This window comes from Camarhynchus parvulus, chromosome 18 (genome assembly GCF_901933205.1).
Source record: "Camarhynchus parvulus chromosome 18, STF_HiC, whole genome shotgun sequence".
Lineage (NCBI taxonomy): Eukaryota > Metazoa > Chordata > Aves > Passeriformes > Thraupidae > Camarhynchus > Camarhynchus parvulus.
This window is the reverse complement of record NC_044588.1, coordinates 6017372-6034608: the sequence shown is the minus strand read 5'-3', so window position 1 is coordinate 6034608 and position 17237 is coordinate 6017372. Positions and strand designations below refer to the sequence as shown.

At 39.1% G+C, this 17237-nt stretch overlaps 1 protein-coding gene across 1 annotated transcript in view; it reads left to right on the top strand.

Annotated features, from left to right (window-relative positions):
- CCDC57 (coiled-coil domain containing 57) overlaps positions 1 to 17237 on the top strand; it is a 26681-nt gene extending 9444 nt beyond the window's left edge. Inside the window, exons 4-10 of the mRNA XM_030962354.1 lie at positions 1519 to 1705; positions 2656 to 2756; positions 6048 to 6276; positions 6914 to 7050; positions 10051 to 10173; positions 10537 to 10756; positions 16455 to 17237. Of these exons, the coding sequence (XP_030818214.1) occupies positions 1519 to 1705; positions 2656 to 2756; positions 6048 to 6276; positions 6914 to 7050; positions 10051 to 10173; positions 10537 to 10756; positions 16455 to 16678 (1221 nt within the window). The 3' untranslated portion in view covers positions 16679 to 17237. The remainder of the gene's footprint in view (positions 1 to 1518; positions 1706 to 2655; positions 2757 to 6047; positions 6277 to 6913; positions 7051 to 10050; positions 10174 to 10536; positions 10757 to 16454) is intronic.

The window sequence follows — 17237 nt, the reverse complement described above, 5'->3', positions numbered from 1 at the left end:
GCATTAAGAGTAGAAAACTGCCTTTGGTGAAAGAGTGACAGCAAAGTGTATGCTGCAGCGCACTCTACTGGGTGGCTACAGGTGCTCAACAGCGACCCGTTCAGAGCACGTGACCAGAGCTTGCTAAGAAAAAGCAGTTTTGGTTTTGGTTGGTTGGTTTTTGTTTTTTCCCCGGGAATTTTCTTCCCATTTGTTGTCAGGGAGATGGTGAATGGACAGCGATCCAGAGACAAAAGACGTGGCCTTGGCATACCATTGTAATGGTTCTGGGGGAGTGGGAGAAGCGGGGCGAGGTTACAGGCATATTCTGGCAGTTTCTTAGCTGGGGGTTGGTAGTCCTTGCCCTGTTGGGAGCAGAGACGGTCGTGTGGTTTTTCTTCGTCTGGGACCTCTCCTGCGCAGCGGTTTTTCAACACTGCCGTGGAGCTCCGCCTGCCGCCGGCTTCTGAGTCTGTTGCTTGCAAGAGAGAAAGGGCGGCTCCATTGACTGAGACTTCGCGGGCTGCCAGCGCCGACAGAGACAAGCATAGTCCCCGCGGGTGCCTGGGGAAGGCATTCCCTCCGCCCCCCTCCCGGAACCGCCGCTTGTAAGGCCCCTGAAGCTGGAGCAGCACGTCTGCCGGACCTCTTCTCTGTTCCGTAGTGGGACACCATAAAGCCCTGCCTTCCTTCCCAGCGTGTACCGGCTGCCGTTAGCGATGCCGAAGACCGATCACTGCTGGCGTGGGTGCCTGGGGGAGGCAATCCTTCGTCCCTCGCTCTCACCTGAGCTGCCATCACCAGCGGAGAGGTCCCGATCTTGCAGCTGAAGCCGCGGCAGAGTCACCGCAGTCTACAGCGCCCCTTGTCGGTTGTCGTCGTAACTACACCAAAGGGGAAATGCTTGATGGGCGGCAAAGGCTGTTAATGGATTTTCTTCTTGTCCTTGCTGCTGTTGTTGGTTTTGTGTTGTTTTATATATATATATATAGTCTAGTAAAGAACTGTTATTCTTTTTTCTATATCTTTGCCTGGAAGCCCCGTAATTTCGAATTCATAATAATTTGGAGGGTGGAGGTGGTCTTTCCATTCCAGGGACATTCCCCTCTTCTTTGGGAAATATCTCTCTTTTAAACCAGAATAATGTTATTGTCAACAGATGACCTCCAATGACACTTTCAAGAATTTGACAGGTCAGAAAGGGGACTGCTGTTGTGCCCATAAGTTCCTTAAGGGGAAGGTTTACCTGCATATGGAAGAGCGATAAACCACACCTGCAGAACACCAGTTATAACACAGAGCTCTGGTGCCATGGTCCTCTCCATGTGTACCTCCTCCTATGGTGTTCTCAGTACAGCACTTCTTTCCCAGGCAAATCCTCAATAAAAAACCACATTTATTCTCCTTCTATGGTACTTCTCTCCCACATATGTTCATGGATTGAAAGTATTAGGATCTGTGTGTGTGGTGATGGTGTGGAGAGAATATGTGTCGCTTATTAATGAAGGGTTCTTTTTGTCTTGTGCTTTTATTTTCCAGATATTTCAGTATGATGATGAAAGTTCTCTGTATAAATATATCCCTGCTTTGGAAATAAAAAAGCTGCAGGAACAGAATGCCAGCCTTCGGGCTGCTATTGCACAAATGAGGAAAGAAATGGAGAGTCTTGATGAGCAGATGTTGTCTTCTCTTCCTCAAACAGAAGACAGACAGCTTACAGAGCAAGGTGAAACTTGACAAAGAACTTTAAATTCAGTTAAGGAAGTTTAGGAGTCACAGTCATAACCAATATGAAGGCTCCCCAATCCATGAGTGTGTAAAAATTGTTATTTGATTGCACCATACACAAGAACACAGTAGTATGAGATTCTGTTTACAAAACAATTATTAGTGAAAAGAAACACACACACACACACACACACACACTGCTATAAGTCACTACAAAATTACCACTAGAAAAGCAATCATGTATATATTTTGCAAGAGTAAAGCAATTATATGTATAGTACAGGATTCCTGACAGTGAAGCCAGTATGTAGAATCACAGAATGGCTTGGATTGGAAGGGATCTTTAAAGATCTCCTGGTCCAAACCCCCCTGCCATGGTGGTTTACAGTCCATTTACAGTATATCTACTGAAGTGGTGTACAAAAGGAGATTCAGGGGGAACATACTACTATCTACAACTACCTGAAAGGAAATTGTTGTGAGGTGGGGATTAGTCTCTGTTTCCTAGTAATAAGCAATAGGACAACAGAAATAACCTCAGGTTATGCCAGAGGAAGTTTAGATTGGATATTTTTAATTAATGTTAAAAATTATTAAATATTAAATAGTTAAGTATTGAAATTTTCTTTTTGAAAAGGCTTATTCAAGCACTGGCACAGGCTGCCCAGGGAAATTATTGAGTTACCATCCCTGGAGGTGTTTAAAAGGCATGTATGTGTGTGTGGACATTTGAAGACGTGGTTTAGTGGAGGACTTGGCAGTGTTAGGTCACTGGTTTCACTTGATGATTTTAAAGGTCTTTTCCAACCTAAATCTATGGTTTTATGATTCTGTAACTAGACAAACTAGACATTTATATGCATAAGACGGTGTTCTGAAGCAACTCTTGCTATGAAAGCCTAAACTCTCTATAAATACATATACATTCCTATTATACTCCTCTTTTAGGTTCATTAAGCACAAACAAAATTTCAACTGAAACCACACTGAGCAACATCCAAGTCAGTTCAACTAAGTTGGATTGTTTAGTAAACCCAGACATGGAAGAGGTATGTTGAGGTTTAAACTACCTAAAAATATCTGTATGTATGTGCGTGTGTAATTAAATACCTAGTGTATTATTATTGTTTGAGTAAGTATTATAAATGGAAGTAATATGTGCTTATGTGATTGGCCAGATGAGAGCCAGCAAAGATTTTTTTAGCCCAACTTACTCTTATTCTTTCTAGGCAATAAATTTTGACTAGTCAACCCTTGGCACAAGTCACTTCTGATCTTGCAAGCTGGTCTTGATGGGGTTTTTTTCCTACTTGCAAACTACTGTGTGTCACTGCTTCAGGTTTTCCATTGCAAATCCATATTTTAATGCTGAATTACTTATGCTTTATATGTACAGACATGTAGCAAATAGGGGATATGCAGGCCAAAACTTCAAGTGAATAAAATGCTGGAATTGTAGTTGATGCTGTCTTCACTGAAGTTAGACTATTGTTTCTTGCCTGTTTCTTCTGTCTGCTTTATTTTTAGTTTCACAGTACATAACAAGCCTTCTTAGACATAGACTGAGCTGAAAGCAGTCCTGAAAATATCTTAAAAACAATGGGCAAAACTTCATTTTACTTTCTTACAGGATTTTACAAATGCTTATCATTAGCACTTTTCTACGCTTTCTCTGTGCTTCTTACATTTATTTATTAATTGCATGCTAAGGATGTACTTAGGGCCATGAAGAATTACAGGCAAAAATATTTCTACCTCAGGGAGCTCGGAATCTGTTGAGCAATAATGGTAACTAAACAGAGGGGTACAGGTGAAGTCTGTAAGCAAAGCCATCGTGATAATTTTCTTTTTTCCATTTAAAATAACAGTTTCTGTGACCATAATCTGGAAATTATAGGCTCCAGCACTAAAGAAGAAGAAGAAAGTTTGTTGTGGAAACTAGTAAAAATAGCATGTAAACTTTTGCTTGTACATATATTTTTCTGTTTGTCTTTTGTATCAGCTCTGAGGAGAGTTCTTCTTCCCACTCTTCTTTAGTATCCATCTTTTCAGTGTTTTCTCTGTTTTGCACTGCAGAATTTTGCTCTGGACATAGATCTAAAGGTTAAAAGATTTCTGAGTTCCACTCCTGATTCTACAGCTTACAGTCTGTCACCTGAAAAAAAAAATCTTCTGTGCAATGCTGTGGAATATTTTTCTGAAAAGTTCAGGGAAAATAAGTTTAAGCAAATGGCATTTCTTGCCCCAGCCAGGTGATGTGCTTTTGTCTTTTGATCCAGTGAAGGTGGTCCACAGTGTGACAGCCAGTGGTCCCATGACTGGTCATTGCCTTCACCTTGCTTTATGTTAAGCTTTAATATGTCAATTTCACCAACGAAGGTAGACTGTAATAATTTCACACTCACACACACACAATCACGCAGAATCACTGGGTTGGAAGAGACCTTCAAGATCATCGAGTCCAACTGAGCCCCAACACCTCAACTAAACCCTGGCACCCAGTGCCACATCCAGGCTTTTTTTAAACACATCCAGGGATGGGGACTCTACCACCTCCCCAGCCAGGCCATTCCAGAACTTTATCACCCTTTCTGTAAAAAACTTTTTCCTAATATCCATCCTATATTTTCCTTGGTGCAACTTAAGGCTGTGTGCTCTCTGCCAGTTGCTGCCTGGTGAAAGAGACCAACCCCACCTGACTACAACCTCCTTTCAGGGAGCTCTAGAGAGTGATAAGGTCACCTCTGAGTCTCCTTTTCTCCAGGCTGAGCACCCCCAGCTCCCTCAGCGGTTCCTCACAGGGTTTGCGTTCCCAGCCCCTCTCCAGCCCCGTTGCCTCCTCTGGATGTGCTCGATCATCCCAGCGTCCTTCCCAAACTGAGGAGCCAGAACTGGACACAGCACTCGAGGTGCAGCCTCACCAGTGCCGAGTACAGGAGCAGGACGACCTCCCTGCTCCTGCTGGCCACGCCATTCCTGATCCAGGCCAGGATGCCATTTGCCTTCTTGGCCACCAGGGCATACTGTTGGCTCGTGTTCAGTTTGCTGTCAGCCAGTACCCCCAGGTCCCTTTCTGCCTGGGCACTGTCCAGCCACACGGTCCCCAGCCTAGAACGCTGCAGGGGGTTATTGTGGCCAAATGCAGGACTCAGCACTTGGATTTATTAAACATCATTTTATTGGATTCTGCTCCAATCATTCCAGTTCTCTTGCAAAACCCTCTTACCTTCCAACAGATCAACACATGCTCCCAGCTACTTGTGTTACTTGCTTTTATACAAACTGCTAGATATGTGTCAAAGTGCAGTTCATTTTTCCTTTCACTTTGGTGTCTTAGAATTTTTAGACTCTAGTCCTGCACTAATTTCTCTACCTTTCTCCCCCATACTCTTTGTAGTCCTGCGTGCTTTCTCAGTAAGTTCTCAAGAGCCTTCCTTTTAATGGTAAAACTATCCAAAGAAATAAGAGCATGGGAGTTGCATGGCACAATAAGGCAACAATGGTTTGGTTTCTTCTCAGAATGGATACTAGCTTTCAATGTGTACTTCTTGAATCATAGTGTTTAGGGTGATTTAGTTGAAAACTGATTGGGATTGCACAGTTAGCTAGTTTATATGTAAAAGAGTAAACATACCAATGAGTAATTGTAAAATAATTTTAGTGCATGTGATACATTTAGATACTTATGGCAATGTATGAAATGTAAAATCTTTATAGGGAGATGACTGTTCAGTGAATGGTGACTATTTAAATGGCTATCAAAAAGTCTCCTCTGCAGGGGCTGAAAGAAGACAGACAGGCCTTGAAAAACAAGGATGCGATCTTTTGGGTATATACCTTACCACTATGTGTATGTGCAGGTGAACTCAGGTTGCCAGAGACAAAACATTGTAGAATCTTTACTTTTCAGTAAATGTTTTAAATTATATCTACCCCTTTTGTTTGTATGTACAAATGATAAAACAATGTACACAATGATTAAACAAAGAAGGATTTGTAGCAGATTGCTATTTGGTATGAAGAGCTTTTTTCCACATTTTATCTTAAAATTAAGTGCTTTTTAGTTAACAGTTATACAGTGTTTATCCTATGTGTATTATTTTACACTTACAGTTAACAATATCTGTGGGAATGTCTCAGGCTGTTACAGTGTTTTGCTCCACAGTTTAATTTGCCCTATACTGCTAAAAAATCTGGAAAATGGGCCCGAAAAAATGGACTGTAGCTTTCAATTTTACACTTTTTCTTCAACTGATCTCTCGTGCATATTTGTACAAATCTCTGAACCTGCAGACCGCATTTTCAAAATATTTATTATAAGCATTATCTGTTTTATTTAGGGGCCGGAACCCAAAGTTCTTGAAGAAAACATGGTCAATTTTGGACAACAGCTACCTGATGTAGGTACTGGTAATGGGTGTCAATATAGTGTCACACACACTCTACAAGGAATGCAAAATAAACTCAAGGAAGCAGCAAGAAAAATTTCAATTCTGAGCCAAGAAAAGCAGCAGCTGATTGAAATGGGAAACAGACTCAGGGCAGAACTTGGAATGGTGTTAAAGGAAGGTAAATTTGTTCTAAAAAAAGTGCTAGCTTATATATGTAGAATAAAATGGACAGGGAATCAGTTCATCCTCTGAGCTGGAGAAAGCTAGGCTTCATTATGAAAAAAAGGTGCTGGACCTTACTGATCCTTGATCTATATAGCTCATGTGAGACTGTGGTACTAACCCTTGCAAGTAAGATTATCCTGTGATAGGAGATGCTAAGATAGAACAAAAGTCTGTGTAGTGACTTTTGCTGATAAACATCTTAGATGAAGAACTCTCTGGTGCCTAGATGTCAGTGTGGGAACTGGAACTTTAAGACTTTGTTTATGAGCAGAAAAGAGGTATTGTATCTCTTGGAATAAAAACTAATGCTTTAGGGAAGTGGAAGAGAAAGCAGAATAAGTTTACTGTAAACTTGAATTAAAGTATATATAATGTAAAAAAATTCACTGTGGATATCTAAGTTCCATGCACAGTTTTTCTGGCAATGAAATAAAGGGGAAAAAGCATGAGGCCCATTTCTGCATTTGCAATGAGAAGGTCTGTGTTCTGTGGTTCATTTATTATCTGCTGTAAACACTTGCTGGAAATGCAATACGGTTGACAAAATATCAACAAAGAATGCCTTCCTCAGTATATTCTCTCTTTTATAGGAGTCTGGCATCCTGTTAGCTCTAAACACTGCACAGTTTGTATTGCCTCTGGTAGTCTTCTTCCAAGAGAACTTGTCAAAAGAACACAGTGTCAGCTATCAGTTCTAAAGCATCTACAGCACAGACTCACAACACAGGTAATTATATGCTGTTTGAAATTTAGCGATAATAAGCCATTAAGCCAGTTCTGATTCCATGAATATAACCTAAAATTCTGCATTTAAATTACTCTGACTGAGTTTAGCTCAAATTTATCTTTGGAAGATTCCGTAGAATCATTGCATATCTGGAGCCGGAAGGAACCCATGAGGATCTTTGCACCTGATGTTACACAGGACAACCTAGAAGTTAAGCCATATAAGTTAGGGGCATTGTCCCAAATGTTTTTTGAACACAGAAATGCTTGGGGGCATGACCACACCCTGGGGAGATTGTTCCACTGCTTGACCACCCTCTCAAGGAAGAATTGTCTGAATTTTCCCTGATGCAGATTTAAGCCATTCCTCCACATCCTATCACCAGACACCAAAAATAAAAATCAGCACTTCCTACTCTTCTTTCCCATCATGGAAGGAAGTTATAGAGAGCAATGAAGTCATCTGCCAGCCACCTCTTTTTTAAGCTGAACAAGCCAAGAATCCCCAGCCACTCCTCATAAATCTAGCCATCTAACCTTTTCACCATCTTTGTTGCCCTCCTTTGGACTTTTTTCTAAGATTTTTATATTATTCTCATATTGTGGAGCCCAAAAATGCACACAGTACTTGAGGTCAAGCCATATCAATGCTGAGCATAGTGGGACATTAGCTTCTTTTGGCCGATTAGCTGTGTTGTGCTTAACACATTGAAGACACAGCTGGCACTCCCGGCCACCAGGATGCACTGTTGACTCATGTTGAGCTTGCCAACAATCAAAACCCCCAGATCCCTTTCTTCAGGGCTGCACTTCAGACTCTTGTCCCTCAAATGTATACAGTCCATGCCTGTAGTCCCAGGTACAGAATCCAGCTCTTTTGCTCCCATTAAATTTCATGCAGTTGGTGATTACCAAGCCTTACAGTCTATTGAGGTCTCTTTGTAAGGTCTCTCTACCCAGAAGGGAATCAATGAGTCCTTCTCATTTAGTATCATCAGCCAACTTAGTGCACACTCAACTCATGCATCCAGCTCATTGATCAAAGACTGGAGAGAACTGACCCTAAAATTGAGCCCTGGCAAACACCATTAGTGACTGGCCACAAGCCAGATGGTTCCCCATAAGTTTAAAGGGTTTGGGACTTCAAAAGTAATATTTTTAAACATAATCTTCAACCAAGGTATTTCAGAAACAGATGTATTTATGCAGTGTAAATGCAATCCTAAATTACAAATTTCATAAGGCTTACTTTTAACTGAGCAGGAAAGGCTGTTTGAAGGATTTGCACTATGTTCTACAATAACTTTCAAATGATTAATCAGTCAGGGTATTTCCAAATACTCACAGTGGTGGGATTTTAAAGCACCCATGTCCAAATAACTGTAATAGCACCTTCTCGATCTATAAAAGCAAGATATATAGTTAACCTGTCTCATATGTTTTGCAATTAAAAGGCAACCTTTAATAGTTAAATTACAGCTTTTATCAGAGAGACTAATGAAAAAAATCCTGGCTTCCCTAGTAGTTAGTGGCAGACCTCCCAGTAACTTCAATAGTCAGGATTTCACTATGTACTTTACTTAATTGATCAGCAGATTTGTTCCTGTGAGGATTGAGTCAGAGCAGTTGATTGTTGTAGTTTTGAAGGCAGTAAACAGTGTTCTTTTAGAAAGGGTGAGGTTGGTGCTCTGAGGTATAAAACTCCAGAAGAATTATTAACCAAGTTTAGCTGGGGAAACACTTCCTCTGGGAACCATTCTAGGCAAGTTGTTCCAGGGTTTGGTCGCCCTCACAATAAAGAAGACTGTCATTTGGTTGGGGTTTTCTTCCCCCTTATACTTAAGTGAAGTGTCCTGTACTTACCTTTTTGCTCATTATCCCTTGGTTTTCCACTGTATACCACTGAGATGTCTCCAACTCAGTCATTTTTATCTCCTTATAACATCCTCATCAGATGCTTATATATGTTGAAAAGATTAATCTATCTCTTCTGGAGGCCAGCAAGGCCAGCTGCCCCAACCTCTTCTTCGACATCCAGTGTTCCAATTCACTGATCATCTTTTTGGCTGTTTGCTATTTCATGGAATGCCTCAGCATGCTTGTGGATTTATAATTTTTTCTGTATGCTTGTGATCATCTCATTAACCTAAGGTCACAAACTTGACATCCTTTGTTCACTTGAACTTTCAGTTCTCTGTTTCAGAAATAGCGACCTGTTTATTAAATGCGAACACTGGAAATAATTTTTACAAAGAAATTCAGGTTCAGCAAACTACTTGAGGAGACCTCTCATGACCTGCTTGTTTCATCTGGGCACTGCTGGGATTGAGGTCTGAAAAAAATTGGCTAAATGCTTATACCAAACATACAAAAAAGTGACTTCTAGATCTGGGCAAAATTACCAAAATTCAAAACCACTTTTTTTTCCTTTTCCACCTCTTTAATTATTCTTTCTTTCATAGCTCACCTTAGAACTTTGCTGACTCTCAAATTAAGACCAATGAATATTCATATCCATCCATCCATCCCAATCTTCTCTTGCTTTATTTTTAATGAGCAAGACACTCTGTTTGTATTTTTCTACATATCTCGTGTCTCCTATACTCTGTTAAAACTCATTAAAGATGATTCTTACTTTTGTAAGAATAAATAGATTTTTAAAATACAGTATGACTATGGCACTCGGAGAGGTAGAATTTGACTGTGAGTTTCCAGATGGTGAGCTAAACGCTGGGAGTAGTAGTTGGACCCTGATGATATAAGCTTGAGCAACAAGCAAGGTGATAGTAACAGCACCAGGAAATGTAGACATTGAACAGATTTGAAATTAGGTTTATTATAAAGGTAGTTTGACCCCGTTGATCTGAAGAGAACATAATTTCGTTTAATATTATTTATAACTGATTATTTAAAATCTAGCAGTGTAACAGCAAACTGAGCTATAAGGATGTTAGTTTTAGAGACCATGAGTTACTTGTGTTAATGTAATATTTCACATTAGGAGCTGCAGTGCACAAGGCAACAGCATCCTTCAAGGTTCTCTTCTCTTACTGCCTGTCCTAGCTTAAAGGAAGAAGAAGCTCCAAGGAGCTGTGGAGAAGAAACAGAATTACCATCTAGTGAGGTACAGTGCAGTTTTATGATCAATGTAATTCACCTTCATTTGGCTTTTTCAATTTGAATTGCTCAACAGTCATCTCCTCGAAGATTTAAAAACCTATGTCTTTTTTAAATGCATTGTCCCTGTACAAAATAGTATTTGTTAACACTAAATAAACTAAGGTTTCTCAATCGCTGCCATGATGTTGTAATTAATCTTCTTGTACAACCTTTCAAAATTAAAAATAATAATTTTCTTTGTCTTGCCTCTTGCAGAAACCCACTTTCTTTCCAAGTCCAAGATGCCACTGTGAAATGTAACCAATTTTCTGATGTCTTTGATGTGAAAAGTATGTATGTCTATAAGATTGTGTTTGAATTTGAACAGGTTTGGATAGATTTCTCTATTGAAAATCATGGACCAGATACATTCTCAGCAACAAAGGCAGATACAACCACAGAGATTGTTCAAACTCAGCCGCTCAGTCAGAGTCCTAGTCATGTCCAACAGGTCCAGCTTTCTTCATCTAGAACGCATAATTTCTGTCAAATTTTAGATATGGGATCAAGCCATTCTCTACTCAGTCCTCGAAAGAACACTGGCCTGGGTAAGCCTGCTTTGTAAAGCAGTCACAATATTTGACTCCTCTATAAGTGTGGAATTATGGTGGATTCTGTTGTCATTCACTAATTCTTTTACATACTGCTCCTGTTGTTACAGCCCTGTGATCAGAATCTGAATGAGTTACTTGAAGGGAATTTCACGGTTGCCATCAGTAGTAAGAATTAAGAGGAATGTCTATATAGCTGTCTGGTTCAAATGCCTTCATTGCAAATACTTCTTCACTGTTATTAAGTACTCCTGTAGAATGCAAATCCTGTTTTGACATAGTCTAAAACTTAGCTGGGGCAGATATAAATGTGTCTGTCTGAGAACTGTACACTCATATTCATCTGTGATTAATCACATGCAGACTGCAGGAACAAGAATGCAATCGCTGGATTAATCGCTGGAAGTGATTTGTTCCCCTAAATTTGACATTTGTGAGGCCACTGTGTTCACCTTTGGACCCTCTTGTACAAAAGTGTGACAAACTGGAGTCCAGTGGAGAGCCACTAAATGGCTGGGGCATGGGAACACATTACACGAGAAGAGGTTTAGAGAACTGGGTTGTTCAGTGTAGAAAAGAGTAGGTGAGTGGTCTGATTCCTGCTTTTTAACTATCCGGTGAGGGATTTTGGAGAAGACAGAACCAGACTTGGAGATGCACAGTGAAAAGTGGCAAATGGACACAAGCTGTGTCAAGATACATTCTGAGCAGGGAGTGATAAGCACTGTGACATTTCACCCACAGGTCCTATCCAGCCTATGTTACATCTATTTTTAAACCAGTGTATGAAGGCAATGAACCATCTTTAGTAGCTCACAAGAAAAAATAATACTTAAAAGGGCTTTCAAAATGAAGAGTGGATTATAAGTGTATTTATTCACAACAGCAGTGCATTGCAGGGACAAAGTAATGTGCATTGACAGACCTGTAGGACTGGAATGGACATAGTGCTGACATTCATGATTCTCGTGCTTTTTTTGTGAGGCTAGGACTGAAATAGGGAGAGCATTTCAGGCCAGGCCTATATTGACAGGATGAGCAAAAGGATGTCTTTGAAACATTACTGATAGTGCCATGCAGTTTCGTGCTGTTGGATATGTGATGCAACAGCTCTGGCAGCCTTACAAGGACATCAGTTTCTTAATGTCTAGAAATTTCCAGCCACTGTTGCAAAACTTAATGTAGATTTTCGGGGATCTAGAAATAGCAAAAGGGACAGAGGATACTGCCAACGTGGAACAAGTGAAATGTGAATCAATAAGGGATAATATTTTCCTAAGATCAAGTTTAATTTGATCTCTGCATCCAGATTTATATGAGGCATACCACAGTAGAACTTCTTACTCAACCATGTAGGCCCTGAAATACTGCATTGCAAGAATATGATTTTTAAACTTTATTTTGCTGCTTAGCTTTCTCCTCCAGGAAAAGGTGTCCTTAATTCCACTGTACTGAATTCTGTATTTCAGAAAAAAAAATTATGAAAGCAAAATCTTTCTCTTTTTTTGGAACAACATCACCTTAGAAGCATTATATACAAAATTTTCAAATTCTGCTTCTGATTTTTAGCAGAGGCTTGTATTATTTTTCAGGCCTGAGCTATGGAAATTAATTCAATCTTTCCTGTTTAAAACCACTAACTTTAATTTAAGATATTTATCAGATACATTGTTACAATGGATAGAACTGTCATTGAGATAGAGTGACTTGGAACTGGGCTTTCAGGTACAAGTGACACATACAGAGACTTGGAAGATCAGCAGCGAAAAATGATTTGCAGCAAAGCATGCAAGTTAGTTTGCTTATTCAAACCTTTTTTTTTCCCCAAGTTCAACTGTGTCCAAATTGGTAACACCAGTAGATGTGTTTTGTGTGAATTTCTGGTGAAACGAATTGTAGCTTGAAAATTATTTGTCTGAACCTGTTAAACAGTTTCATTTTTTTCATGTTACAGAACCTTGTGTAAGCTTCCAATCAAGTCAAAAGGCTATGAGATATTTTAATTTTCTCTCTCCTTACTCAACCTGCTAATTTTCAGTTTACTGTAAAAATTAGATGGATTTCATAGCTTGTATGTTAATTCTGCAGATAAGTAGAAGGAAGATGTTTAGAAGGATAATAGGTCCCTTCTTCAGGTATTTTTATTGTTCTGTATTATTGAAAGAAAAAGAACCTCCTAGAGATAGACAGATACAAGCCATGATGATATTAAAAGGCTACATAGGATGCATAGGCTATACAAATAAGAAATACACCTCTGCATTTCTTTACTTTTTAAATGCTCAATCCCAGAGTTTGAGAGTAGGTGGAGATTTTGATTGGTGATCCACATCATATGCACCTTGAATGCTGACAACAAGCAACCCTCAAAGGAAAGTAGAGCTTTTTTTTTGATTTTAAAGTAAATGTTAGGCAGGAGGAGAGGAAGATTTGTAAAACATTTAGAAAATGGAAATTTATTTTCTTCTATTTATCTTGATAAGTTTACTGTTCTATTTGCTATTGAAGATACTTACCAGTTTCTCAGAGGGGAAAAAAGCAAACATCGCCTATTGAAGTTCAGCAGTAATACTGCATTTAGCATGAAGCCAGTACTGTGTAAGGCTCTGTGTGGTACTGTGTGAAATGCTCCTTATCAGCCCCAATCAGCTATCCTTGGGTTAGCAGAGGCTGGGGTCAGTGCAGGGGGAATAAGGGTGTAAGGCAAGCTGTGTCCCCACTAGTCATTTGACTTATACATATTTAGTATAGATGAAACTTTGTATTTTCACATCCCACAATACATTTTTGAGAAACCCCACCACCACAAGTATTCAGAATCCTGTCCTCAGTTTAATAATTTGGGTTTACATTGTAGCCTAACAAAGAACAGGAGTGAGCTGCTTTGAGGTAAAGTAACTTTTTTGATTTACTACTTGAGTTTAGATAGGGGAGTTTCTTGTACTGTAATTCTCACTGTAACTTGCAAAGCTCTGTCGTCTGAAATTCCACACTTCATGGATCAAAAGTTATCTTAAGTGTTTCCACACTAGACAGAATTTCAACAGCTTTGACATCACTGACAATTCTAAGAGCAATCCATGTGGGTAAAAAGCTGGCCAGAGAAAGAATCTAGTAAAATATTAACAAACAGAAACAGTGCTCTGGCTCGGGCTTCATTCCAGCTCCAATCAGAGAAAAACTCATGATCTCTTTTCTGCAATACGTAAAACTTCATCTTTGAAGTGTTTCACAAATATTAACTAATGCCCTAGCTACATTTTCTTCATTTCTATGTTCTTCTCCTGAATAGGAACTTGTTTGAGTTGGTGTTCCTTCAGAAGCACTGTTAGCCATAAGCAAATATCTAGTGACAAATTTCTTAAATGAAACTTCCATCTGAGGAAATTTCAGTTTGCCCATACAACATGCCTGCATATATCTCTTTTATCCTGAGGGGAAAAAAATCTGTGAATGTTCATTTCTGACTGAAGTTAGCATACATCAAATGGAAGATATGTTAAGCATTTCAATACACTAAACACTTAGTTCCATTTTCAAAAGCAGTTTAGATGCTTAGCTATGATCTTGCTAGCTCTGGTTGCCACGGTCACGTCTGAAGTAAGTTGCAGGCTTGTAAATTAGGTGTGTTTTTTCATTGGTATGCAAACCAAGCTACAGCATTTAACAAGTATTTCTTATTCTGGGTATTGATTCTTTATCTTTTCCTAATTTTTGGAACTAACCTTACAAGTTTGTGGTGGTTGATTTTAAATTTCTGTGTTAGTACATATTTTTGACAGTCCAAACTTAAAAATAGCCATGTAGAATGCTTGCGTTCTGTGCTGTTGTTCCAAATACCTAACTAAGAAGTCTTTACTAGTTACAACTATAGTTTCTCTACTAATGATAGGAGACAAGCATACAGAAGTCTCCACAGGAAGGGATGCATGTCATGCATTGGTGCTTGGTTACTTTGCCTTTAGAATTACACAATTAGGGCCTCCCACATTAATTTCTGAAAGTCATCCCCTTGGGTGAATACAAAAGGCCATTGAAAACTGAGTGAGTATTTTAAAAAACAGACTGTCTGTAAGCAGTGTTAACTGTGTGCTATGGAGCACTGGATCTGCTCATTCCTATTATTTAGACCACCCACAAGAAGTAGTATTATTCTACTGCCGTTCCTGTTCAAGACAGTAATCTTCGAAGCAATACCTTTCAGACACTGCTGCCTGCACTTTTTTAAATGGCTGATGTTGTGAAATTTTGCTTTCTTATCTGCCAGATGTGGGAAAGGTATTCTAATGATTAAAGTCCATTTCCCATGCAGGAAAATACACCCAACGATCTTCATGGGCTCAAGCATCCTCTTCCACACCTTCTACATCTGTAGAAAACCACTAGGTGGCAAGCTGAACCACAGGATATCGCATCCACAGCTCAGGAGTCCACTGCGCTTTTGTCACCAAGCTGATTCAATGCAGAGATCACACACATGAGTGAACAGCTGGTTCAAGCTAAGCCAGTGTATAAAAATTATTTTGAGAAGTGTCGTGTTTTGACATTAGCCACAGTGTCATGCTTTGCACAGAGCTATAAACCTTCAATCGATCAATCCATTCTGTAATTCAGGAACATGTTGTATTTCCTTTTATGTACAATTTTGTTTAGACTTTCTACCATGTTCAATGGACTTTGAAAATTTACTTTCTCCTACTAGTAACTGATCTTTGTCAATTTGTGCACCTTTTATTGCTGTGATTGAGTAGTATCTAGGACTGCAGACTGATGCTTATAAAATTAAACTAGTACAGAATACTGTAGGGTGTGTCATCAGAGGTTTATTATGACTACTTCTGCTGTCTGCTTTGGCTCTCCATAGAAAATCTGAAGTTAATGTCTCAATGCCTTGAAAAATAAGGGTTAAGTGCCTGGAGCCAAACACCTGTAAATGCTGCCTATAGTTTACAGTGAATAATGCAAATGAACAGTTCCACTTATCTTACCTAAAGAAACCTGTGATAAGACTGAAGTTCAGTTAGTTGGAGATAATAGTTTTTGGACAATTATGTGAGAACTGCAAGATGCACTCTGACTGGTATTAGGACCAGTCCCACTGCTTCCTAAACAAAGATGTTTCTTTTTGAGTTAGTCCTTTTTGTAAAGACAGATATTTTAGATAACAAAACCAAATATTTACATACTAAATGCTTTCCTAAATGAAAGAAGATTGAAAAAAGACCCAAAAGATAATGGTAGTAATACAGCTTTGTCAAGCCAACAGAGTTACCTCTTTTATATTGTGCATATCCAAACACATTTTCTCAAAATGGAGAGAAGGGTAAACTTGTAAAATACGATGTTTTAAGACAGCTGAACAGATAGGTAGCGCTTGACTTCAGCTGTTACACTGACCTTCCATCTGTCTTCCTCTCTTAAGCAGTCTGATGCTAATGGAGAATGAACATGTACAGATGAAGGGAGGATTGAGCAGAAGATACTGTGTTATACCATCAGTATGGCAAGCCTTAATGGACTGTTCTGGGCTCCTATGTACAGAAATGGTCCTGGTAATATAAGATTTTGACAATGTGGCACTATGGCAGCAGTATATTTAAAGGAAAAGAGTAAACCAGCTCTCTTCAACTATTCAATCTCATAATTGAACACAAACATAATTACAAAGTATTTTTCTGTCTGTTTTTTTGAGCAGGGGAGTTGGAAGTTGTACATTCAATCAAGCAATCTGAAGAATCTTGGCAAAATGTCAAAGCCAAGGATAAACTTGAAACATCAGCTGAAGATTTAACAGTCAGAGGAACAAGGCTGGAAGTTCAGCAGAAGTTAAAATCCAGGAGTTTATTTTGTGCTCATCTATTAAAACAAAAAATCTCTTCCAGCATGACAAAAATCCGCAATTATAATATTAAAGACTGATTTCTATGTTGTCAGCATGTTGTAGTTCACACTTGCTATGAACTTACTTTGACATCTCTATATCAGGTCTAATTATCAGCCTCAGTTTTGTATGTCAGGTTGAGATATTTGCAGCCAGAAAAGAGAACAAATACCCTGTGTCATACAGTGAAGCCTAAAATAAAGGGTTAATCTGTGTGCATTATGAGGTTACAGGCTTCACTGTTGATACTGATTTATTTTAATTATATATGTTAAGATTTTCTTGCATCATGGATTTAGAAATGCTCAGTTAACACATAGGTAAGCCTTGTGCCTTCAGGCAGGACTTGCAGGACTTCAGCAGATGTTTTGTTGAGAAACTGTAGATGTGATTTAAGCTTAGAAGTGGGATGCCTCAACCTACTTGTCTTCTAAATAACAATGCAACCGTTAATCCTGTGCAGCTATCTTTCTACTTGATAGAAAGGAGTTTCAAAAGATTGCATCTGAGTCTGTATTATTTCTCATCTTCTGTAGCTCTTTCCACTAGTTCAGAGAGCATGAAAGAATATAAAATTAAATTTCTATTGTCACACCA